Below are 25,806 nucleotides of genomic sequence, written 5' to 3'. Positions count from 1 at the left end.
TCGCCGCCCCCCTCCCCCCCCCCCCCCCAGGGGACAGCTGTTTTCCTGTTGGCCACCTTTGGGAACGGCTCTGCATCTCGGGATGGTAGTGGGCTTCGCACCCTGAGGATGCCTTTTGCGTGCATGGGGTCAGGACTGCACGTCTGACTGTCCCAGCTGAAACTGCACAGGACCCATGAATGGATTTTTAAAATAGCTCTATGGTCAGACGTTGCTTAAATTGAAAGCTGTCATTCAGGGCCTGACAGGAACTTTCTTTGAGACCCTCCCCCTCCTAGACTAAATGAAGCTATGCACCCAGAGGGAAAGAAAACCATGGAAAAGACCAACAGCTCTAAATTAGATTTCCATCTTAGATCAAGATCTTCTCCTAGAGATAGAGAAGCAGGCTGAAAGCGACCCAGTGGGGACAGCACGGGGGTGAGCCTGTGATCTCACTCAGGCTGCAGCCCAATTCTGAGAAGTTAAAAACTACTGTTGTAGTGGTCTTACCAATCAAGTCTTCACAAGAGCAGAAATGTAGCAATTCAAATGGAAGCAATTCAAAGCCCTCCTGTCATTTTTTACCAATCCCCACACCTCCCCTACCCACCTGAAGAGGCTTGTAGGTACTGTAAAATTCTGGCCTTAGGGTAACAGTATTACTTCTTAAATGAACTTGGGTTCTTCCTCTCTGTGCCATCGAGATGTAAGTGTTCTATTTGTTCCTCTCTAGGAATCAAGGTTGTTCTTATCAGAGGGGAAAAAAGGCGGGAGACGGTGTTCTTCAGAAACTAGGGAAATGAAAGCTCTGGTCTTCACCAGTATCGGTGAAAAGTTTGTCACCTTAACTTACTCTTTTATCAGAAGGATGATGTGGATCCAATTCTCTTATAAATAGGTGAGTTTTATAGTATTTCACCTGTCTCATGGCTAAAATTTTAAACAAAAGCTTTAAGATCTTTGTATCTGTTTCTATGATTTTATAAGTGTCTGTACGCACACCCTACGTGTGTATCTTCTCTGCCCCTGGATGGCAGTGCCAAAATTAATTTGCCAAGGGCTCTGTTTATTTGGCTTAAAGACAGACAAGGGCTATACAGATTATGTATACTCTAAGAATAATAAAAACTAACCCAAATGTTTTTCAGGTTCGTGTGGTTTAGGGTAATCTTCAGTACATGAAAGCTAGTTTAAGTTGGTTAGTTTCATTAAAATGCATGTCTTTAGAATTGCCAGCATGAAACAGAAGGATTCTTTTCTTCCTAAGTTAACTAAAAGTCAAATAAGCTCATGTTCTCTGTTACGGAATTTGTCACCAAAAAGACAATTTAAGAGGACAGTCAGCTGTTTAATGCTCATGAGACTTTGAGTAAAAATTAAGAACAAGAAAATTAGAAGTACGATAAAAGTTTATAAATCAACTTTTCAACAATAGTTATGCTTATGCTGAGTCTACTTAAAAAATAGTTTCCAGGGGGGCCTGGGCAGCTCAGTCGGTTGAGCATGTGACATTTGATTTTGGCTCAGGTCGTGATCTCACGGTCGTGATCTCACTGTCGTGAGATGGAGCCCCGTGCTGGGCACAGATCCTGCGTGAGAGTCTCTGTTTTCCCCCCGTCCCTCTCCCCTGCACTCTATTTCTCTAAAGAAAAAAAAAAGTTTGCAAAATCTTTTCAGTCACTTGAAACCTGAAAGTTACAGTGAGCTAAGTTAAAGGATGGACTTCCATTGACTGTCTAATTTCCAAATAAAATACTAAAATGTTAGTAATTACTGAACACAGATTTATCAACTTTTCACTTCCTTTTATAAAAGATATTTGGGCCTATGGGCCTATTCTAACCCTCGGAGGGTTAAGAATTGTCCTCAATATAATGTAATGAAAATTACTTATAAATAAGAAAAAGAAACAAGTGTGGATAAAAAGTAGTCAGGTAAAATGATTGGTTGTTCTTAGCCAACTTGACCACATACCAAATTCCCTTCCCAAGATTCTTTTTCTACAAACCACCTACCAATTTTTTGTTCCATGGAACAAAATCTGAGTGGATCTGAAAATTGGTAGGTGGTTTGTGGGAAGGGGATTTGATACATGGTCAGGTTGGCTAAGATGGGAATGGATTTAAGTTTTTTAATAAGCTTTAAAAATTTTTCTTATTTAATGTTTATTTTTGAGAGAGAGAAAGAGTGTGAACAGGGGACCAAAGCAGGCTCCAGGCTCTGAGCTGTCAGTACAGAGCCTGATGCGGGGCTCGAACCCACGAACTGTGAGATCATGACCTGAGCTGAAGTCAGATGCTTAACCGACCGAGCCACCCCAATGAGTTTTAGTATCAAAAGCACCCTGGTGCAAAAAGTAGAATTTGGACTTCGGTTAAAAGGACTGGAAGATTCTTTTAAGTAATCTGCCTATGCAGCAAAGATTGTGTGTCGTAGCAAAAGAATTTCCTGTGTGCTTCATGTGGTGTTTATGAAGTCTTCGATCACATAAGCAAACCCAGTCTTCTCAATATTAAAAGAGCTAAGTTTTGTTCACAACTAGGACGCTTTCTCTGTTGGCCTTTAACATCCTGTCACTGTGGTTAGATAGATAATGAAGTATTATTTCATAACGACCTGGGATCCTTTTTAGTCCTGTGTTCAAACCTGTTGATGTTTCAACAATTTCTCCTAACCAGATTCTCAAGGGGGTCTTCCTGACCTTAAGGTAACTTTGGGATTTCCCTAGAGTGTCCCTGGGAACACTCTCTCTCACCTTAGACAAGATGGTATACTAATTAGGTTTATTTGCCTCCATGGGAAGCATTGTCAAATAAGTGATAAAAACCTTCTTAGATTATTAGTATGGGTCATGTTATTAGTACAAATGGTCTTGAAACTGTATGAAGTTTCTGGAAATCTGATACGTCCTGGTGTGTTATTCATATACCCAGTTATTATCTGTACATTTTGTGTATCACAGACGTAGCCAAATGTCCTCCTCATCAATTCCCTTATAGTGAACTGCAATCAGATCTTTAGCGTTTTGTCGTTTGCAGACACTTGACTGTTTTACTCTGATGAATTTGCAAAACTGAGACTCAGGGAAAGGACCCTCCCAAGAGCTCGGGACCACTGACCCTGCAGCCAAGTTAGAAGGTGTTGGACCCGGGGTGCCTATTTTACAACTGTGGAAGGCTCTGTCTGACTTTGGGTCTGGTGCAAAAGCTGGGGACCTCAAACTCAAGTGGGGTAAGAAAGTTCCTTTCCGCTCCTCGTTCCCTCTCTGACCATCCTCTCTCTAATACTTATGCCATGAGAGGTCTTCATGATTCTTTTGTCCACCATTTTCCTTGCCGCGGCCTGTAAACGTAATGCCATTGTTCACAGAGCTCACGCCACTGCAGACGGAAGGTGATCTAACCCCCAAAAGACTGGATTTCCCACAGTGCTTGTGATCCCATGGTTCTGCCCCTCACAACTTCTGCCCGATTCCCAGTGCTCAGTTTCTCTGGGCTGGACCCAGGCTCTATTCAAAGAAAGGGACCCAAGGGAAGGGTAACCAAATAAAACCGCCTGTGGGGTGTACAGACACCCCAGTTTTACTGGCCTCCACGGTGCTGCTCTGTGGAGTCCTAAGCCTTCGACTTAAACAGGAATTACTATGAAGGATTCAAAGTTGGCTTCCCCTGACAGATCCAACCCCCCAGGACAGGAGTAAGTGCACACAAGGCTACAACGAGGAACCTGTCCTGCACTCCTGAGGAGGCTGCAGAATCCGCTGCTAAGGCAACAGCTGCCTAACAAGACTTCCTAGGCTCTCTGCCAAAGTTGTTCTCGATGGTAAGATAGCCCCTGATGAGCGTTCCGCTGGGCAAGGTGATGGGGCGCTGTGGCCCCCACCACTTGCTGCACTTGGATAGACCTTTCTGGGGGAGTGGACACTCAGCTACACATGATCACTAGATAAGCCAGCTGACTTAAGAAAGTGACTCCTTCAGTGGGGTCTTTCTTTGGGGACCATGACTCCCAAGTGCATTCCAGCGGCACCTGGCGGGGCTCAGTTGGTTAAGTGTCCAACTTCAGCTCAGGTCATTATCTCACAGTTTGTGAGTTCGAGCCCTGTGTCGGGCTCTGTTCCAACAGCCTGGAGCCTGCTTTGGGTTCTGTGTCTCCCTCTCTGCCCCTTCCCCACTCACGTGCTCTCTTTAAAAAATAAACAGTAAAAACCTGCACTCTAGACAGTGGGCATGATCCTGCTATACTGACAGTCGTCTCGCTGACTTTGTTCTCTGAAAAGCTTTCAATACATGTTCGCAGCCATTAACCGCCCAGCAAATGATCTCCTGAAGAACAGAACTTCAGAAAAGGAACAGAATGACTAACGGAAAGAACGAATGTGACGTCATGACCTGTGAATACCACACACACATTCACCACGCGAACTCTGGAGCCTTAGTGGGTTGTCAGCCCCTCTCTCAGGCTGAGAGTCGGATCAAAAGGAGGGAAGTGTTCAAGAGAATCCCCAAATGTTAGTCACTCACCCTAAGCCCCACGTCACCAAACAGCCCTCTCTGTTTCAGCTCGCCCAGAAATGGAGTCTTAAACCAGGCACCCAGGAATCCCCTGACCAGTTAGGGCGTCTGACAGACCCTTGCCACCCCTCACGGGGAGTGACTTGACAATAACCAACTGATTTTTGGCTCCCGTAGCTTCCTTGTTCCCTCTTCCTCCTGGCTATTCAAGTCTCATTTCCTATAGCTCCTCCGCGCTCCTTCCTTCTGCGAGATGAGTTACTGCTTCCTTCATAAATGGTGAATAAAACCAATCGAGTCTTTCAGATCGCCTCGGATGAATTTTGTTTAACAGCATCTTCCACTCACAGGCTCAGCCTGCGTTCTCCTCACCCCCATCTGCCAACTCCACACTGTCCCGTGATCTCGTTCACCCTACTTCTGAGCTGGAAGTCTGGCTCTTTTTCTATAGCAAAATGAGGCTCTTGGGTGTTTACCAAACATCTGTGTGCTTGCTCCTCTGCATGCGCCGCACCCTGCCTCCGTCCAGGCCCAAGTTCAAGAGGTAGTGCCCTGAAACCAGATCATCCCCTCAGAATACTGAATACCTACGCCCTGCACTTCCTCACTCTCACAGCATGGCTCCTGATAAATGGTTCAAGGTATGGATTTGAACTTGAACTCTTGGAACTCTGGTCTCCAGCATGGTTCCTGGAACACAGAATTTTTTGGTTGGATAAGTTTACAACATTTTGTCCACTTCTGAATAGTGTCCTTATCTTTTTAGTTGACCCTTGAATGGCTATTTACATTTCAACGTCTTATCCACGAGACAGATTTTGGTCCCTGGGAGCCAGAGGAGGTGTCAATGGTTTGATATCCCCTACAGTGCTTCGCAAATTTGCATGTGCATTTGATTCACCCAGGGATCTCATTCAAATGCAGATTCAAATTCAGTAGGCCCAGGAGTCCAGATTTCCAATGAGCTCCCAAGTAGAAAGGATGGTGATGCCCATCTATGGACCACAGTTTGGAAAGCAGGACATTTGGCAGAGTATCTGTCCCTCAGGAATGCTGGATAAAAGCAGGGGCGACCTTCAGGTGACTGGATCAACCTAGTCTGTTTGAGGTGCTTTGTGGTGAAAACTGTAGGATGCTCTTCTTTTCAGGGACATTGATCCCTACACCAGTAAAGGCTTCTGCCAGTATCTGTATGGAGTCTGGGAATACCTAACATCCGATATAAAAACATACAAACACAGAGTTCCACACGTATCTAGAAAGACGACATAAAAATAATGGCTTCCACACCATTCAGAAGTTGCTTCTGGAAATGATGGTGTGGACCAGGGCAACACATGCAGCGGCCCTGAGCCCACAAACTCATGAACAGTGAAGGGGGGCAGGCTGGGAACCCCAAACATGCCCTTACAGTACCTCTATTCATCAGTGCTTTGGTGAGTTGGAGACTCAGACCCATCCATAATGGGCGAGTTTTCTGTTGCTTCTCTGAACAAAGGCAGGCAGAAGAAGGAAGAGAAGAGAGGTCATGTTAAAGAGAGGAACTGACACAGACATGATTAGTAGCTTATTAATACAGTGGAACGATCAGTTGACTATACACCCAAGCGTTAGTGACAGACCCTGTAAGTCATACAGAACTTTCAAGCCCTAGGACGGATTCCAAGACCCCTTTAGTGTATTTCCCTATTTCTCTCTCTCTTTTTTTTTTTTTTATCACATCACAGAGAACAGTTACTGGTTGTTTATGACCATCCACCTCCTCTATCTGATAAAAGGATACTTCAAGGACCCAAATATCTGTTCCCAATTTGCCCAGACTCCTCACTTGCTCCAAATTAGTAAGTCATGCATGGGCCTGAGAATCTGCATTTGTAACAAGATCCCAGAGCACCAGACACGCATGCTGCCGGCACTCAGAACCACTGGCCAGTGGAAAAAGACAAGACTCTGGAGGTCAGAGGACGCAGCCTCATTCAGCTGGGGGACCCTGGGCGGGGCACTTACTTTCTCTGAGCCTCATCTATAACCACTGGAAGATCCGGATCTTTCCCTTGCAGGGTTGCAGTGAGGAAGATACAAAACTTATTTATGTTAGAAAGAGCTCCCTCTGAGTGCACCGCAAGCACTCCCTAAACATCAGCTCCCCTTCTCTTCCGTCAAATACTAAAGCCCCACAAACCTGGGTTAAAATGTCGCCAGATTAATTTACAGGGACAAAAATGTCTGCCAGGCACGGGAGCCCAAAATGCAGTCGGGGGAGCCAATTTCTGATCATTCAACTCACAGACAGCTGTCAACTTTTTCCAGGCTTCCCCACAGACGCTCCAGCAAACCAGAAACTGAATAGAGCCGGAACAAGGGATCCCTCACGCCTTGACCCAGCAGGCGCGACAGAACGTAACCCCCAGTTAGAGGGGACACTTCAGGAGCAACAGGAGAGGCAGGAGTTGTGAGGAAAGCGGTTTACGTGTACCTGCTGGACCGCAGGGGTCAGAACATCTAACAGTCCACGAGACCACATGCTCTATGCCTACATCTGAAGCTGTAAAGGGAAGGGCATGTTGGTTTCACTCCTCTGCTGTGGGTCACCTCGGACAGCCCTCACGGGACCTGCCCCTGATCCCCTGGGTTTGTTGGTTAAGAACTGGCAGCTGGGGCCGCGACAGCGATGCGCTCAGAGCCTCCTGCCCTTTTCCTCCAGACACATCCCGATTCCAGGACAGGGAGGAAGGGGGGAGGGGATACTGAGAAGCAAGTGAAGCTCAAATCCCCTCTCCCCTTCCTGCGCCGCCCCCTGAAGTCCTCCGCCTGATAGAATCTGAATGCAAATCAAATGCCGCCTGGAATTCTGCCCAAAATCCAGTTTGACTTCCGGCACCTACCTTCCCCACGTCCCTGAGGCCACGGCCAGGGTGGAAAGAGAGCCCAGAGAACTGCCCTGTCTAAAGGGACAGGGATGGAAAGGAGCCAGAGAGTAGGTAAGAGCGTTCATGCAGCTTCTACAGGAAGAAAGGGGTTTCCCAGGAACAGACGCTCATGTTTTTGGTGGTAAACCCTTCTGTCAACTAGGATCTGGTATTTATGACATTCTTCCTAACTGGTGAGGAAAGCCGATCGTTCTAGAGCCTGGAAGAAGGGGGCGGAAGGTCTGAACAGGGGACTCACCCAGTCTGCCAGGTTAGGATGTGGTGGGGACTGCTTGGGGGCGTCGCTCCAATTTCACTCGACGGTGTTGAGCTTCTCTGGCTTTGAGGTAAGGCAGCTGTGGAGAGGGGACAGGGGTCGGTGGGGGGGTAAGACCCATGAAGGAGCTTCTGTCCAGAGATGCCGGAGGGGAGCCCGGGGCAGGGTCACGGTGGGGGACATCCCCACCTCCCCACCCCGACTTTTGGCCAATTCTGTTTTCTCCAAAGTATCTTTTTCACTAGTAAACTTCAGAAACAGCTGCTTAGAATTTCTCGTCTAAAATATGTCCCCAAGGAGTTGCCTAATCACTAGGCAAGTGCTACAGTTTTGATAGAAGGGAAACAGTCATGTTCCCGGGAGACCATTGCCGCCGCCGCCAGCAGTGAGAGAGGCTCAGGGGCTTTCAGTGATGCGAGCAGTGCATTCATTCATTCTTTCTCGAAATCCTCCTGGGAAGTCCCGGCCAAGTATCACGGGGCTTATTGTATAGATAGAGGAGGAACATGGAGAAGGCTCTAGGACCTTCAGAGTCCATGGTTTCTTTCGTGACTGCCTGAATCACTTGTGTTCTCCTCTCTGGAATATGTCATTTGGGGACACAGGGGACAGAAGGCGGGAGCCCTGAGGCCTAGAGCCTCCTCGTTGTCCGATTCACTGGAAGGCCCAAGAATCCCCTCCCGTTCCCAAAGGTGAACCCCATTTTCTGTCCTTCCCTCTGGTCCTTACCTTTACTTCACTCTTTCCCATCACAAGTCAGGTCCTGACTTGGAGTCCCTTCTGTGTGATCACTCTCATTCTATTCTTCTATTTTTAAAAATCATTTTATGATGTCTCACCTTCCTCCCCTTTCTTTCCCTACGGTCAGTCTGAGCAGGACCTCGGGCGCACGGCCCCCCTCTGTGCCTGCTGAGAGCCCTGCGGGTCACTGCTGAGCACTGGGGGTGGCTGTCACCGCTGCTCTTCCCCACAGAGGGACCGGGAAGGGAAAGTAGCCTTTGCTTTTTTACATTCTGGCACCGCTCCGTGCTCTTAGTACAAGAAGAAGAGGGAGCGCTTAAGTAGGTTACGAAAGCTTTGAGATGCAGTATTGTGGTATTGAAAGCTTTTTATAAAAATTCTTATGGCCACCTCCTAACACCCCTGAGAGGGGGCCGCAAGAGCAGCTCCCCCTCCCCCCACCACCAGTCGGTCACCAGGAGGAGTGGCCAAGTCCCCCAGGGCTCCAGGACCCAAGGCCATGGTTGCAATAAGCGTCCCTCTGGAAGGGGTCACTCGGGTCTGTAACTTACTAGGGTCTCTTCACCAGGGGAAAGGTGCACTTTAGACTGGAACAAACCCTGAGTCACGTCTGCACGGAGCTTCTCTGACGTCTGTCCTTACAAGTGGCAGGAGGGAAGGTCTGCGTCCCTACCTAGGATGCTGAAGTGGGGGGCACGACCTGGCCCGCGCGCTGGGGAAGGTCGGAGGTGCTACCCCACTGGCTCTGCGATCTCTGTCACGGGCAAAGCCTGGGCTGGGACGGGAGGGCGTGAAGGAGGGGACCGGAAGGCCCCCAGTCTCACCCTCTGACAGCCAGGTTTCTAGAATTAACCTCAGAAAGGCCGGAGGCCCTGGAAACGCGCCGCCCCCCCGTGCCCCCCTCACCTGACGTGGCCTTGCACATCTGGGGCATCCTGGTGACCCTGCTGTGCGCCACGAAGGTGCTCTGGGAGGAGGTGCTGTACTGGGAGCCGCTGTCCGAGGAGGTGGAGCTGGTGTGCGACAGGCGGCTGTGCTCCTTGTGCGAGGCCGTGGAGCGCTGGTACCACTGGCGCAGCTCGTCCGAGACGGCGGCGCGGCCCGCGCCCTTGTCGGGGGCGCCCTCGCGGCCCAGCGACGGAGTCCGCAGGATCTGCGAGCGCGACGGCGTCAGGCGGCCCGCGTCGCCCTCGTCGCCGCCGCGCCAGCTCTCCCTGAAGAGGCCGCCCGCCGTGTACGAGTTGGACGTCTTGAACTGCGCCTTGACGCTGTAGTGGCCCTCCTGGTCGCTCTCCAGGCTGCGCACCACCACCGGCGTGGCGCCGCCCTCCACGTACAGCGGGTACTCCTTGATGCGGTACTGCGAGCTGGGCTGGCTCTGGCTGTGCAGNGCGGGGTGTAGAAGTCGGGGCTCCCCGTGTCGTTCTCCGAGCCCAGGAGCTTGCCCTGGGACTCCAAGCTGGAGCTCCGGTGCCTAAAGTGCAGGGCGAGGCTGTGCAGCCGCGTGGGGCTGAGGTCCACCGACCTGCGGGGAGACGGCGGGTGGGTGTGTGGGAAGCCAGGGGTGGGGCGGGCCTGGGGGGACGGGGCGGGCGCAGGCTCTGCGATCGTGGGACCCAGGCAAGGGGAGAACCCGCCGCCCGGAGCCGCCAGCGAACCGCATCTACAAGAGCTGGGTAGGCGCAGGGCTGCCGGGTGACTGCAAGCTGCGGGAGGGACCGCGGATGTCTGGACTGGACGCTCCATCATGCGAGGGGGCGGGACAGAGGGCGGCGCGCACAGAAAGGTGGCCTCTGAAAACACATGCTAAGAGCCTGGCTTTTAACCATAGAATAAGATTCTATAGATGCTAAGAGAACCAAGAAAATCTCTCCTCTAGTATTACGTGAAATCAGAGGAAATGCCCATTCTTTGCGGATCTTTGTGGTGCACTGCACAGGTTCCAACCGAATGCTGTTCGGAAACGCACATCAACAGATTTCCATTCGCTTCCAGTCCGCGCAGACTGTACAACGGAAGGCTGCTGGGACGGTACCGCTGAAGACCGATGCGAACGCTTACTCACCAGGCCCCCACTCTGTCTATGATCCACTCTGCTTCTGAGTCCACACTCTCAACACCCATCCATGGCACAGGGGTGGACAATGCTACGACACATGTGACATCCAGGGTGGCCCCACTGGCCAAGTACAGGAAGAGGGAAGCCCCGTTCTGTCACTCAGGGTAGAATGTGAAGTCCCCACCCATGGCTCTCCGGGGCTTAGTCCTCACTTTCCTCTCTGGCCCCACCCTCTCCGTCACCTGCTCTGGCCACACTAGCCCCCGGGGAACATGCTAAGTGCAGGCCTGCCCCTGGGACTTTGACCTCGCTGTTCCCAGACACAGCCTCAGAACCTGCTACGCCATCCATTCAGGTCTCTACTCTGACGTCACCTTATCAGAGAGAACTTTCCTGATGCTTCACTTAACAGATAGTCTTTCCTTTCACTATGTAGCCCCCCGTCTGGTTCATTTTTCTTCTAAGTGCCTATCACCACGTGACATACATTTTTCTTTCTTGCCACTCTCCCCTACAAAGACGTCAGTCCACCGAGAGCTGGGGTGTGGTCTGTTTTGTCCACTGCTCTACCCCCTGCGGTGGCACCTGGTGCATACAGGCACGCGGTAACTATCTGTGACTTGGAAGAATCAATCAGACAGTCTCGCGCCTGGAGAGCTCAAACTTATCCAATACAAATCCATCCTTTGGGGCACTGTCCCTATGCAATCAGGTTTTGATCAAATGAAATGATGGCTTTGGTTTTGCCTCGTTTCAGAAAATGAAGGTGTGAGTCACTGCTTCACTTTTGCCAGTTCCTTTTGCTCTCGAGCGAATTTACACCCTGGGGCATTAAAAAGTCAAGGATAAACTGCGGCCTCCGCAGGAAGACACATGAAGACTACAGAATAAAGATCACCCCCCATCAGGGCGAGGTGATGCTCTTTCCAGCATGATCCCTGCTCATCTGGCCAGCCCTTCCTGCCTCCATTTGGATTAGGAAAGCTTCCTCCATAGGGTGTCTGGCTGGTGCAGTAGGTAGAGCATGTGGCTCTCAATCTTGGGGTCCGGAGTTCGAGCCCCACGTTGGGTGTTGAGATTGCTTAAATGAACTTAAAAAGAATTTAAAAATTGGAAACAGTCTGCATGCCCACTGTTTCCAGAAGTCTGGGGATTCTCCAGGTGACTCCTGCTGCCCAGTGGACAAGACACTGGGATACGAATGCATCTTAGAGCTGACGTGGGCTCACTGCCGGCCTGGAGTTTTCACCCTGCTTCACAGGGGCGAGAACCTACCTCCCTGGCTCAGACCTGACCCTAGTTCACTGGTTCTGTGGGCCGGTCTGGGGCTGGCAATGCCCAGGATTAACCAAGGGAGGTCTGTGGCCCAAAGCCCTGGGATACTTACCTCGTGGAATGAACATAGTGGGGACTCCGGACCCGCAGGTCTGGGGTGGACGGCATGCTGGACTGTGAGTTCCAGTGAGGGAGGCTGCGGACGGGGCTGTTCTGTAGGGAGCCGCTGCCGCCGCCGGCTTCCGCGCAGCTCCCCGTGCTGGGGAACCGCTTGTGACTGCTGCAAACCAGAGACCGGGCTGGTCACGGCCACACACAACCGCACCTCGTCCCGGGGAGCAGGAGAGTGCACCTGGGACGCCCCCCCCACCCCTCAGATTCCTATTTGGCCTCTCAGCCTTTGCCCCAGGAGTGGGTGGGGGTCTTTGGCCTAGACCCTCACCACAGCGTGAAACCAAGACCCTGGTGGGGGCGCCTGGCCGGCTCAGGCAGGAGAGCATGCGACTCTTGAGCTCAGGGTTGTGAGTTCAACCCCCCCTGGTGGATGTAGATTACTTAATAAATAAAATCTTAAAAAACAAAACAAAACCAAACCCTCATCAGCCTTGTGCATAACAGGGAGCGGACTGTTCCGTGAAGTCCCTGCCCTCAACCACCGTTTCTGTTTTCCAGCAGACAAATATTTACCTGTCTGGGCAGCCACTGGGAGCTTTAAAGGGTGTAATTAAAGGAAATGAGAAAAACAGAGAAACAGACCAAAATGCCTTCCAAAAATCTCTCTGCAGTATCAGCAGAGTAAGGAGCTGATAATGCACGCAGCTAAGATTACAGCTGTCGGGCCCCGGAATTTTGCCGGACGATGGTGTAGGGTCCTGACCTGCTTTGGAATTCCTACGACTAGACTCTCTCTTGCCTTTTCAGAGCGGTGCTGCCTAAGGCTTCCTCATTCATTTCACAATATCAAGACCATCTGCCCAGACACTGTGAGCCCCATACCCCCATTCCCTTTGGCATGACCGAGCTGCACCTTGACAGGGTCAGCAGCAGAGGGCGCTGTGAGCGCAGCACTGTCATAAGGCCACCCCAGGAGGGAGGAGGAAGCTGGTGGAGATTCTGCAATTTGTGGGTGCTATTTGGGACAGCCCTCTGTTTTTCCCTGCGACCTCACGTGATCTCCCCGACCCAGCTCACCTGGAATGGCCGTGGGAGGAACGTTTCTTGACCTTCTCGTAAGGCTCATCTAAGGAGGATTCGCTCCACATTTTGGGCTTTATGGGGGACTTGTCGTAGTCACTGCCGTGATAGTGCATCTGCCGGAGTCCCTCCAGGGACTGGGGAGGAGGGGGCCTGTTGTGTGACGGTGGTCGAGGAGGGAGTCCCTTGTGAGGAGACTGTAAGGGGGACAGTGTGCTGGTGACCTGAGAGTCTTCTGCACAGAGATGGAGAGAGACGAACTGAGCAAGGGTCCCTCCCACCGACCCAGACAGACCCACCCATNAGACAGGCCTCTGTCCACTCAGTGAGCACACCCCATGGCTTCTCAAGTTGCCAAGATAAGTCAAACCAGAACGAAGCAAACCTAAACTTCGAGCAGCCTTCAAGGGGGAGAGAAGTTTCACTTTGGATCAGCTACAGATGGAGTGAAGCCTGAATACCATTAAATCCCAACAGCAAATGATTGCTTCACACCAAACAGCAAATCATAGCCGTTATCATGTTGTCAAGTGTTCAGTCAATAGACGGTAAGGGTCTAATTTGCTATGGGGGCGTTTCAGCTCCATGAGGGCTCTGCTGTGTTCGTTTCTAGCACCTCAGTGCCTGGAATGATGCTCAATAAATACTTGTTAGAAAAAAAATGAAAGAGAATTATGTATGTTGTGTGTAATTATCTGCTGGTGGCTCTAGGCATCTACTCTCTCTGCTTTTCTTTCATTCCAGGCTGAGGAGTGGGGATTTGGTCTGAAAGCCATAGGAAGCCTCTGGAACTTCCCAAGCACGGAGCTGTCAGGATGAAAATCCTGAGAGCTAGTCACCCATCAGGGTTCAGAGTGGGCAAGAGAGGGATGAAGCAGGGATTAAGGAAGATAATCTGCGTGAACCGGGGGGTGCGGGAACAGCAGTGAGCAGAGGGTTTGGGGGGAGGAAAAATTCAGGGCTCACTGTGAAGGCAGAAGGCGGAGTCTGAAGGGAAAAAAATACACAGAAGCAAACCCCGAAAGCTCCAATCACCTTTCACTTGGCCCCCCACTCCATTTCCAATTCGTAGCCTTACCATAGCCCCCAACCTTGAAACCCGGCATCTATTATGCGCCCACCCCCTCAAATCAGTAAAGCAAAGAGCCCCTGGAAGGGGCAAAGGGGGGGCCCCCCGGGAATGGGGGTCCAAGTGAGGCAATGATGCCCCTTTGGGGGTCTGGAACACGAGAGGAAACTGATCACACATGATGCAGCCACATAAGCTAACTACAACATGTACCTCCTCCGACTCTTCTGTGACAAAGGAATGTCACTAACCGGGTCGCTCACACTCAGAACCCCTCTCCCTGCTCGCCCGCAGCCTGGCTTCCTCCCCACCCTCGAAACGATGCTGACAATAAAAATATCACGACCTGACGGCTAACAGCAGGGCCCAGACCATTGGCTAAATAACCTGCCAGCCTTTCCCCACATCAACAGCAATTACTTTTATCCTGCAATTACATCAGGACCATGTGCTGGGCGGACCTTTTAAGGTTTTTCTGTCTCAACAGCCACTTACACTGCCCACCTGAGGTTTTTCTACAGGACAAAAAAAAATTAACTGCCACTTAATAGATTTCCATACCGTCAATGTCCCGGCCTCCCAAGTTTTGGTTTAAACCCACAGGAACATTCTCAGAGCGGCTCCCGCGCCTGGAATTCTTTCTACCCCTGGGTGCGATGCTGGGATGGTCTCGAGGGATCAGTTCTGTTGTTTTAAGAATTTCCCAAGATATGCTGATAAACCGCTGGGTTTTCTGAGGTCAGTGGCAAATAGTAAGATAATTTTAAGGCCTGACCAGGCATCTAAAGGGACACCTTCTCTTTGGTTTTCGTGATTTCTTAGGAAGGTATGGAGGGGTTTTTTCCTCTTGCTACTCCCAGGCTTTGCTAGCGGGCTTCGATCTTTGACTTGTGATCCAACCCAAGGCCATACTTTCCTCCAGAAACTATGAATACTCAAAAGGAAAGTGCACATGGTGTTTAGTTAAAAACGTGGGGCGCCTGGGTGGCTCAGTTGGTAAGCATCTGACTTCGGCTCAGTCATGATCTCGCGGTTCCGTGAGTTCGAGTCCGACGCGCTATCTCCCTCTCTCTGCCCTTCCCCTCGTCGTGTATGCGTGCCCTCTCAAAAGTAAATGCTAAAAAAATTTTTTTTAAAACGTGGTTTTGGCAACTATAAAACAGAACACCGTCCATGGACCTCGCCTCCGATCTCTGGGCCATGGGAAATACCGAAGTTCTAACAGACCTGGGCTGACGCGGTGCCCACCCCACTCCCAGACAAATGGGTGGCGCTGGGGACCGGGGACTGGCGGGGCACCTGCGGGCCCCTCAGCCTGGCTCTGGCCTTTCCACCGGGCTGTGCCGGGCTACACACTGCTCAATCCCCGCCGCACTGCGTCCGGGTTCTGAGGCAGGAAATGGAGCACCTACCGTCCTCTAGCACAAGGGCATCTGACAGGGAACTATCTTCACTGGCAATGTTTCCATCTGAGAAGACAAAAGACAAGGGTCTATGAGTGGGGCACATCCCTGAGACAAAGCCCGATCTGTAAAAACCAGATGTTTGGGGCCAGCCCACATCCTCCTCTTTCTACCCAGAGAGAACACATGGAACACAATTGAAATGCTGGCTGGCGTTTCCTTTGACGGTCCCTGGGGTGTGTCATTAGCTCGTCCCTCGCTCCTGACGCTGCGATGCACCAGGCTTTGTGTATCTGCACTCTCATTTCACAGGCCCTGGCCGTGCTCAGCTGCTTAATATCCCGGATAAAGGCCGCCCGGCCTGGTTAAGCCACACATAGTCCCGGCCCACTCTCGGGACATGTTTCAACCGACCCAAAGGCAGCAAACGGCTATGTATTCGATACATGTGAAACTAGGGTAAGAGCCTGGCTTTGGTCTCATGGCAATAAAGGTCTTCTCCATAAACTTCTCGAGTCATTAGTGGCGAATACAAGCTGCTAAATACAGCTTCTGTCTCATCAAAGCTTATTTTTATAGATACTAGTGAACCATGAGAATGTGCCCAAGAGGGAGCCAGTAAAATAATCCTCCCTCCCGTAATATCTGGGGAAACTGAGTCCCCCCAGGAGGAGTGGGTTGTCTGGAGTCACTCTGTTCAAAATGAGCCAAGATCCCAGTCTGAAGTTCCAGGTTCAGGGTTTTAGCTCTTGAAACAAAACACCAGGAGCGCCTGGATGGCTCAGTTGATTAAGCATCTGACTTTGGCTCAGGTCATGATTTCGTGGTTCGTGGGTTCAAGCCCTGCGTTGGGCTCTGTGCTGACAGCTCAGAACCTGGCGCCTGCTTGGGATTCTCTGTCTCCCCGTCTGACTGCCCTCCCCCACTCACACTCTCTCTTGCTCTCAAAAATAAAAATGTTAAAAAAAATTTTTTTTAAATGGAAATAAAACACCAGACTCAGGAACTAAGAGCTGTAATTATTCCTCTAATTCAAGGGTGGCAGAAACGTTTTGAGGCAGCAGCACAATAATGGGGGTATATTCTTGAGGAGTTAAAAACAGTGGCTGCAGATCTGGATGGGACCGCCTGCGGCCAGGACGGACACTTGTGTAAGCATGGCTCCTGCCACTCGCAGGATGGCCCGTGCCGGGCGGGCCGGGAAACCGGGCTCTTCCGGGGCCGGCCAGGGACAGCTCTGCCCCTGTGGTGCCCCACCCAAACTTGGCTCTGGTGCCCGTGCCGGATGTTTCTGCAGAGCTGGGACTCTCCAAGAGAGTCCCCACAAGGCATCAGACAGAGAAAGGCTGCCTGACTGCAGCTGTTAAAAATGGGCAAGCGAGTAACAGTCTTGGCCAAGGACAAGATGGCAGGATGGGGAAAGATGGGTACTCCAAAGTTCTAGAAGGATTTTTTACGGTCTCTTGTTTTTCTTAAAAAAATTTTTTTTTATGTTTTTATTTATTTCTAAAAGGGAGAGAGACAGCATGAGCAGGGGAGGGTCAGAGAGAGAGAGGGAGACACAGAATCTAAAGCAGGCTCCAGGCTCTGAGCTGGCTGTCAGCACAGAGCCCGACGCGGGGTTCAAACCCACAAACTGAGAGATCATGACCTAAGCGAAAGTCGGACGACGCTTAACCGAATGAGCCACCCCGGTGCCGCTTAACGATTATACTTTATATATGTTATACATATAAATGCTTTTGACTTATCCGTATGTAATTGTGGTAAAACATACACAACGTAAAATGTACCGTTTTAACCATTATTAGCTGTACAGATCAGCGGCATCACCATCATCCATGCCTAGAACTTTGTCATTTTTCCAAGCAAAAACCTGTACCCGTGAAACCCTAACTCTCCTTTCCGCCTCCCCCTCCAGCCCCTGGTCACTTCCATCCCACTTTCTATCTTCCCGGACAAGTATTTTCAATGTGCGTGAACCGTGCAGGAATACATGACGTGAGTTTCAAAGACTTTGCTGACATGGGAAAGAAGGATTAAAACAGTTTGGGGGACTTGGTTGTGGGTGGACTGGGGGTATTTCCTTCTAGCATCTGCCAAGCAGAACCACCCAAACTTCTAACCCCTCCTCACTGGAGCTCAGGGCCCTACACAAGGAGAGGGGGGCGGCCCAGCCCCGGGGTTCAGCTTGGGGGGCTCTCGGGGACAGCCCGTCTGAAGAGGACAGAGGCTTGGCGGGGGTGCTGGCTTGCAGCATACGCCAGCCACCCTCCTTCCTTCCAGACACGGGTGGTGGAAGCTGGGCAGGCACGGTTAGCGGAACCCAGCCCCCGATGAGGGCCAAGGAGAGCGTGCGCGGCTCGCGGCCGAACAGGCTCAGGGACCCGCAGCGGACAGGGGTCCCGGCAGCTCAGTGTATGGGATCCCCTTCATGTGTGGCCCCTATCTGGTCCCAGGCCTTATTACATTAGCTTCACTTTATGGACAAAGAAAACTAAGGCACGGGGTGTGAAACACCCTGCGTAGGCCACGCCGGGAGCCAGCTCTGGCTCCCGAGCGGGCCTCGTTAGCACTGACCGGCGATGATCAGCGAAGCCCTCTGCGTGGGTTTCTTCCCAGACTTGATGCGGTTCTCGTTGATGGCATTTTCGATCTCCTGCAGCTTCCTCAGTGCATTCAGATAAGAGGTTTTCCTTTGTTTCTTCAGCTTTTTGCTGACGTTGGGGTCGCTGGCGAGGCGGCGGGCGGCCTCTGTGATCTGGGATTGAATGGCAAATTCCCGTTCCAGGCGTTCCAGCTCAGCCTCCTGTGGGAGGGAGAGACGGACTCGGTGGGATGCGGGGCAGGGGACACCGCCTCCCCGCCCCCGCCCCCAGGCCAGCGAGCCCCACTCCTTGGGAGAAAAGCACGCTAGGAAATCAGCACGCCCAGCGCCTCGCCCCAACCTTGCCTGTGCCTGCAACGGCCCTTCTAAAACCTCTGGCGGCCAGCGCCCCGGGCACCCCCACTTCGGAGACTCCTGGCCCCTGTTATGTTTAGGAGACAAGTGTCGGTCGCTACACTGGCGGCATCAGTGAGAAGCAGAGGCCCCCCACTGCAGGCTGGGGGGCCACCTGGCTCCACTGCAGCCGTCTGCACGGCAGGGTTCACAGACACCACGGCCTCGTGGAAAATCAGAGCCTCTGTGGTTGGCGCTTCTCACGATCCCGGGCCGGGGGCTGCGGTGTTCGCCAGCAGGAGCTCGCACGTGTGTGACACCCCGTTCTCCCACTCATGCCCTCTGTCTCTCACACTGTGAGCCCTTTGTGCTGGGACACACCGTGCTCCCCCGCTCCCTGCTGCAAGCCCCCCACCCCACCCCCGGCTCCCGCAGTCCTCACCCATACCTGCCAGCCGCAGCGGCTCTAGGCTGTGGGGTGTGGACGGGAGGGCACGGGAGCCTGGCTGCGACTCCTGGGACTGTTCGGCGGCACCCTCCCTCCTTCCCCGGGGCACCTCCCTCCGGCCTGCACCCCGTATTTGGGTCTGAAGGAGCAGATGGATGAATACGCCCTCAAGCAGAGCGAGAAGGCTGTGGCTGCCAGAAAACAGCCCAGAGGCCTCAGCGGCTGAACAGGGAAGGTGGGCTAGCCACCTGCTGCCTCTCTGCGGCTCCCTCAGAGGGTCTTCCAGTACCTTCCGGGTACCTGCCAGCGAGGCCGGGGAGGCCACACAAGCACCTTGCCCCGGGCGATCCACAGCCTTGCAAAGATCTGACAAGAACAGACCTAATCAACCTAATCAACCTAATCGTGTGGGAACCCATCACATCGTCCAGATTAAGGGCAGGAGACAAAAGCCTTGCCTCGGGGCAGCACGCACCAGGCCCCGAGCCTCCATCAAGACACAGACTGGATTATGGGGATGAGCACTGAGTGTTATGTGGAAACTAATTTGACAATAAACTATTTGTAAAAAAAACAAAAAAAAAACAAAAAAAAGTTTTCCCAACTGAATCTTAGGCAGATAATAAAAGACTGTGAGGTTAAATGTCAAAAACAAACAAACAAAAAACCCAAAAAACAAAAAAAAAAAGACACAGACTGGATTCATTTCCTTTAGACGCCTTCAGCCTGATGGGAGGAGGAGGTGAAGATTACACAGAACTGTGCAGGAGATGATAAACTCCCTCCGGTTCCTTCCAGCGCTGGCTACACCCGCTTCACCCCCCACCCCCACCCGAGGGAGAAGGCTATGGAGGTGGAGTCTGGCCCGGGGTCTTGACACAAACCAGTCACCAAGGACAAAGGTTGTTCTGTGCGGGTTGGGAGAGCCCTGGCCCGAGACCCGCCCCAGTGTGGGAGCCCAGGACGGACGCTCGCCCCTTCAGCAGAGGCGAGCACCAGGCCGCCTGCTGTGTGAACAGGGAGTCAAGTATGTTCCCAGGAGAAATAGAGGCAGGACGGAGCTGGGGATGGAAGAGCTCTTCCTAGAATAACTGCATGTTGATGCCAACTTGTGGGTACTTCCTTTCACTAATTCAGACTGACGTATGCAGGGACAGGTAAGGAAGACAGGGGTGAACACGGACCTCTCGGGGAAGGACAGTCCGCTCCTCCTGGACAGTGTGAAGAAGAACAACGGGGCACTCGCTATGGTGGGGTCTGCTCTTAGACATTTAGTGCCAGGCGTCCGTCTGGCGGAAGGGAATGGCAGTTCCTCGGGCAATCCTGTGGGCGGCCAGATTTGCCAAAGACCCCACCAGATGGTCTCCTAAGTCCCACCCACCCTCACGCTGTTGTGACCCCGATAAAATCCAGTCCCTGTCCACAGCCACTGCCTCTCTGTTCAGAGCAACTCTTGGGTGCTGAGCATGATAGAGCAGGTGTTCAGTAGCAAGTGAAGTGTCTCTCACACACTAGCTCTGAGATGTAAGGATTAGGAGGCTCATATTCTACAAGAGCGGCTTTTGATGTGGATGAAGCCTCTGGTGTGGTCAGCAGTCCCCTGGGCCCTGCCAGTGCCATACTCAGATGGATCCCTTGCTGCTGCCTGAGGGACATTTGTGTGCCCTCTGGATTCACCCTCACACTCACCCGCTGTGGGTGTGACGCAAGAATGTGAGCTTCTCCCAATCGCTTCTGAGGGACTGTACATTTAAACACATACATGGTACTCCCTTCCCCATGGGCTTTGATGCCTGTTCGTTTAAGCCCTCTGCTCAATGGCGTTTTAATCAGTGACCTCATTCAGAATAAGTCAGGGAAGACAATTCCTGGACGTGACCTTGACGCCTAAAGGTTTGCTGGGCCTTGAATCTCTCTTGGTCTGAGGCTGGATAGCTCATGAACTGGAGAGAGACTCAGTCCCCCCCATTTCCCCAGGCCTGAACTCTCCAGCCCCAGCCCCCCCCACCAATGTTTAGCGCCAAAGAGCATAAAAGAGCAAAGTTTTAGTGGGTCCTCCCAAAGCGGAAGAATGACATCACGAGGGCCCAGCATGTTGCTGAAACTCTGGCAGCACTTTTAGCAGCAAGGTGAAGTTAAGGTGACCAGGAGCAGGAGCTGCTCTTTNCCCCCCCCACAGCCTGCCTGCACCTGTTTGCTTCTCTGGGGGTTTTCTTCCACATTAAGCTGGGCTAAGAGTCAGGAGGTCATTAAAAAGACAGGTCCACGTATGCGCTGCTGGGCTGATCCCCAAACTTAACGTAGCCCCTTGTGACAGGCCTATCATGTTAGACACGCAACTTCCGCAGAAATCAAAATGCTCACTGACGCAAGTGGACCGATCATAGCAAGAGAAGCCCCACAATGACTACCCAGCTAGCTTAAAGGGTACGAAACTCCAAAGGAAAGGGGAATGGCGCTTGGCAGCAGGCAGAATGAAGAAAGGGTTACAGAAATCTCGGAAGCCCTAGCACAAGGGAGAAATATGACTGATGTGACAGAATCCAACAACGTAAAGAAGGACGCACCTCTCCTTTGGGCAGGATTTTCTGTTCATCCAGTTTGAAGGCTGTCCCGATTCTTCTGCGAACGATGGGTGGCTCCTCCCCTGGGTCCAAGGGGTATTCGACGGGCAGTTTGCCGGTCAGCTCCTGTGTACGTGCAAGGGCACGAGAGAGAAGAGCAATCAGAGGAAGGCACGTGCCTGGGTTCTGGGATGCACGTGTGCTCACGCGCACACTTAGGCACATAGATTTCGTGCATAGATTTGAAACTGTCGCCTTTAGCAACGCACCTAAGAGCTCCTGAAATGCAAGTTCATGTCTCAGGAAAACTGTGAGAGCAGGTCCTTTCTTTACAGAACAGATGTGCTTTGGAAACTTCTTCCCAAAGTCCGTTTCTTTGGGGTAAATAAAATTGCCACTGGCTTTCGTGAGAAAATCTGAATCTCTTTCCTTTGTGAATTTCCCCAGCATTCCCCATATCTACCATGTATCAGATGGAGCTGCACACTAAGGATGGAGCTCAGCCAACATGACAGCTCTGGGCTTTCTGGTTTCTGGGGCTCTTTCCACTGCCTCAAATATTCCCTTGCAAGTTTTTAAGTTTAAAAGGTCTTTCAGGGCTGGGGCGCTTGGGTGGCTCAGTTGGTTAAGCATTTGACTTTGGCTCAGATCAAGATAGTGTGGTTTGTGAGTCTGAGCCCTGCATCAGGCTCTGTGCTGACAGCTCAGAGCCTGGAGCCTGCTTTGGATTCTGTGTCTTTCTCTCTCTCTCTGCCTCTCCCCTGCTCATGCTCTTTCTTTCAAAAATAAACATAAAAAAATTGTATCTTTCAAATGAGTTTTCTTAGGAGGAATGCAATCTATATGGCAAATCCAAGAAAAGTGCAGAGTACATACATTAGAAACCGAATATAAATAATAACTTTTCCACTCAGGTTAGACACTCAAGAAGCGGGCTGAGCTTATACAACACAGCACGCAGATGGTGCCTGGGGAGCTCAGTCAGTGGAGATCCTGGCTCTTGATTTCAGCTCGGGTTGTGATCTCACCTTTCATGGGATTGAGCCCCATGTTGGGCTCTGCGTGGGCAATGCACAGTCTGCTTGGGATTTGCTCTCAAATTAAGTAAACTTTGTTCTTAAATTACAAGTTTCAGGGGCGCCTGTGTGGCTCCGTTGGCTGAGCGTCCAACTCTTGACTTTGGCTTAGGTCATGATCCCAGCGTCATGGGATCAAGACCAGCAACAGGCTCTGCTTTGGGATTCTCTCGCTCTCTCTCTCCCTGCCCCCCTGTATCTCCCCTGCTCACATTCTAAAAAAAAAAAAAACAACAAAAACCCCCCAAAAAACAAATAACCAAAAATCCAAAACCAAAACAAGCAACTAGGAGTTTCAGTAGAAACTGAAAATTTAATCCCTATTATTGACAAGGGCGTTAAAGAAGATCTGTTGTATGTTTTTGGCTCTAGAAATTGTGTGAGTTTGAGGACAGTGAATTGAGAGGACAGATCTCCACAGTGACAATGATCCTGGCCGACTCTGAGGTCTGTGGATGACTCAGGATTAGAACTGGGCTCCACAGTTGGGATCATGTCCGGGAACAAAGGTCAAATTTGAGTCAGTGGCTAGCCCACAGGTGAAGCCATGGCATCACTTGCACAGGGTCACTTCCAGTGGCCAGAGGGACATGGGACAGCCACTGTGCATGTCTACCAGCACAGGGTCACTTCCAGGGACCAAAGGGATGTGGGACAGCTACTGTGTGTCTCCACTGGCACGGGGTCACTTCCAGGCAAAGCCCAGCCCTGGGTTTCCAGTCCTCAGTCAAGGTCTACACAGCACAGACTCCAGGGGCTGCTCTGACAAGGAAGAGCTCGGCTGTCCATCCACACAAATGGCTTTTGTGCCAGGCGACCCAGTACGTGTGTCCAGCGGGTGGGAAAGCCCCAAACAGGGGACCCCAGGTGTTGACCAACCTTCTTTTTTTAAAGCTTTAAAAAAATGTTTCTTTTGAGAAAGACAGAGAGAGAGAGAGAGACACAGACAGACAGACAGACCTCGAGCAGGGGAGGGGCAGAGAGAGAGAGAGGGAGATACAGAACCTGAAGCATGCTCCAGGCTTTGAGAAGTTGGCACACAGCCCGAAGCAGGGCTTGAACCCACAAACCATGAGATCATGACCTGAGCCAAAATCAGATGCTCAACCGACTGAGCCACCCAGGTGCCTGGACCCACCTTCTAATAGGAGGAGTGATCTAGCCTTTCCCCACTGCTATATGTGTGTGCATGCACTAGGCTGTGTGTGTGCATGCACTGGGGTGTGTATATGGGGGTATATGTGTACATACACTGGGTAGTGTGTGTGAGCTGGGGTGTGCATATGTGCACCGGTGTGTGAGTAGGGTGTGTGGGTACTGGTGTATGTGCATGCATTGGGTGTGAGCGCACTGGGGTGTGAGACTAGGGTGTGTGTGTGCACGCACCAGGGTGTGCATAGGTATACTGGTTGTGTGTGTGTATGTGTGTGTGTGTGTGCGCGCGTGCGTGCGTGCAAACAGCAGGTATAAGCACAGCCGCCTTCCTCTCCTGGGTCTCTTTCCTTCTGTGTTCAGACAACCAGGAAATGAACTGGAAATGACTTCTAACTCCTCACGGCAAGCATCTCAGAACAGAACAGCAGCTACCGAGAAGGAAACGGTCTGTAGTTTTCTTCCCTGGCTTCTAAAATGTGTAGTTCAAATGTCTCCAAAGTAGTTTTGTGTCTATTCTGCAGCATTTTTGTCTGCTTCCCTGAAAGCCCATCTATAAACAGCACAATACACTGGGGGTTTTACATTCTTAGGACTTTGGGTTTTTTGTTTTGTTTTGACTTGAAACTTATAAAAAGGAGGGAAACGTTAACCTGGCCATTGACGCATAACCCCAAAGCGTCTGTAGTTTTGAAACAAACTGGATTCAAAAGTGAGGCTACTGGTTTTCCACCGTCCCCTTGAAGGCGTCTGAGTCCAGCCCTTCCTTCTCCATATTTAATCTGATGTCTCATGTACCCAGAGCCGCGTGGGGCGGGCGCTTGGATGGGCGGAGCCCCGGAGCTGTCGTGGACGGGCTCCGCCTGGTGGCTCTGGGCTTCTGCTGCTCACATCCTGCCGCACCGCGCTGCATCCGGGCCGCCTGGTTCCCCGGGGGACAAGCAGAGGTCCTGGAGATGGAGCTGAGGATGCGTGACGCCTGTGACACTGACAAGGAGCGGGACAGCTACCGAGAAAGTTCTCCCGCCCCTCGGCCCCTTCGCTGAGGGGCAGTCAGGAGACTGAGCAAGCACAGAAGCAGTCTGGGTCCTGAGAGGTTCTTCCTTCTGCCCAGGTTGTTGTCTGGGGGTCACCAGTCTAAGGAGCGGGAGCTTGGTTTCCCTTATGTTGCTTTTCCTTTAAGAGAGACGGTGAGACCCTCATGATGCACGCTGCCCTTGCCCTGACATGCTTCTCCAATTTTCGGATGCTGGTTCCCTGCTGGGTTTAGGGACGTTTCCTTTACTAAAAACACAACAAGGCTTTACCAATTATTAAATGCAGACACCCAAGCGCCTAACTGTTCACTGCTTTCAGCACAGTCTCTATAAAAAAAGTTGCCAATCTGAAGAGCATCATGGAGCAGATCCCCTGCTTTTCGAAGCTCTGCAGTGGATTTGTGCTCATGTGGGTCTGCTTTGCACAGGCTCGAGTTTAAATCAACCAAGAGCCCAATTAAGCCAAGTCGAAATGTGATGCAATCTCATCCTATAGCCCCTTGTTTCATTCTTCCTGCGACAAGGCACTGGGGCTGGGAGGGAGGGGAGTACACTCTTCAACTCAGCTCAGGAACCTCTTTTGCTTCCCATTCCGAATTGTTTGACCAACAGAGCTCTTTGTAAGGTTAGGCAGAGCACGGCTGTTCTCCTGAGGGCATCCACCCCGTCACATCCACGTGTGAGCATGTGGTCATGTGTGTGTGTACATCCCCTATGCAGAGTAATGGGTGTTGCATTAAAAAAAAAATCAACGTTTCTGCGGTGCCTGGGTGGCTCAGTCGGGTAAGTGTCCGACTTTGGCTCAGGTCATGATCTCACGGTTCGTGGGTTCGAGCTCCGTGTCAGGCTCAGAGCCCGAAGCCTGCTTCAGATTCTGTGACTCCCTCTCTCTGCCCCCCAGCCCCAACTCATGGTCTAACTCTATCTCTCAAAAATAAATAAATGTTATTTTTTTTTTAAATATCAACTTTTCATACATGCTAACAGTCATGGAATGAACAGAAGATAGAAGTGGATGTTCAAGCAAACACACCGTGGCAGGCCACAGCGTCTAAATCCCAAGGAAACGCGAGCCCGGTGTATGCAGGGCTTGAGGGAGCATTGCTTTGCACACAACTGAAAAGTCTCACCAGGCTAAGACTTCATTTAAAGAAAAAGTGAAAGA

General features: G+C 51.5%; 1 protein-coding gene across 1 annotated transcript in view; it reads right to left on the bottom strand.

The window, feature by feature from the left end:
• The window catches only part of FRMD4A (FERM domain containing 4A), a 316,596-nt gene that overhangs the window by 10,983 nt on the left and 279,807 nt on the right, over positions 1-25,806 (bottom strand). The window contains 9 exon segments of the mRNA XM_077758468.1: positions 5,913-5,984; positions 7,665-7,761; positions 9,330-9,811; positions 9,814-9,948; positions 11,870-12,037; positions 12,949-13,186; positions 15,433-15,489; positions 18,004-18,232; positions 21,380-21,502. Coding sequence (XP_077614594.1) covers positions 5,915-5,984; positions 7,665-7,761; positions 9,330-9,811; positions 9,814-9,948; positions 11,870-12,037; positions 12,949-13,186; positions 15,433-15,489; positions 18,004-18,232; positions 21,380-21,502 — 1,599 coding nt within the window. The 3' untranslated portion in view covers positions 5,913-5,914.

This window comes from Crocuta crocuta, unplaced genomic scaffold (genome assembly GCF_008692635.1).
Source record: "Crocuta crocuta isolate KB4526 unplaced genomic scaffold, BGI_CrCroc_1.0 scaffold32, whole genome shotgun sequence".
NCBI classification, from domain to species: Eukaryota; Metazoa; Chordata; class Mammalia; order Carnivora; family Hyaenidae; genus Crocuta; species Crocuta crocuta.
Note: the sequence above shows the minus strand (reverse complement) of the source record. Positions and strands in the feature narration are given on the sequence as shown.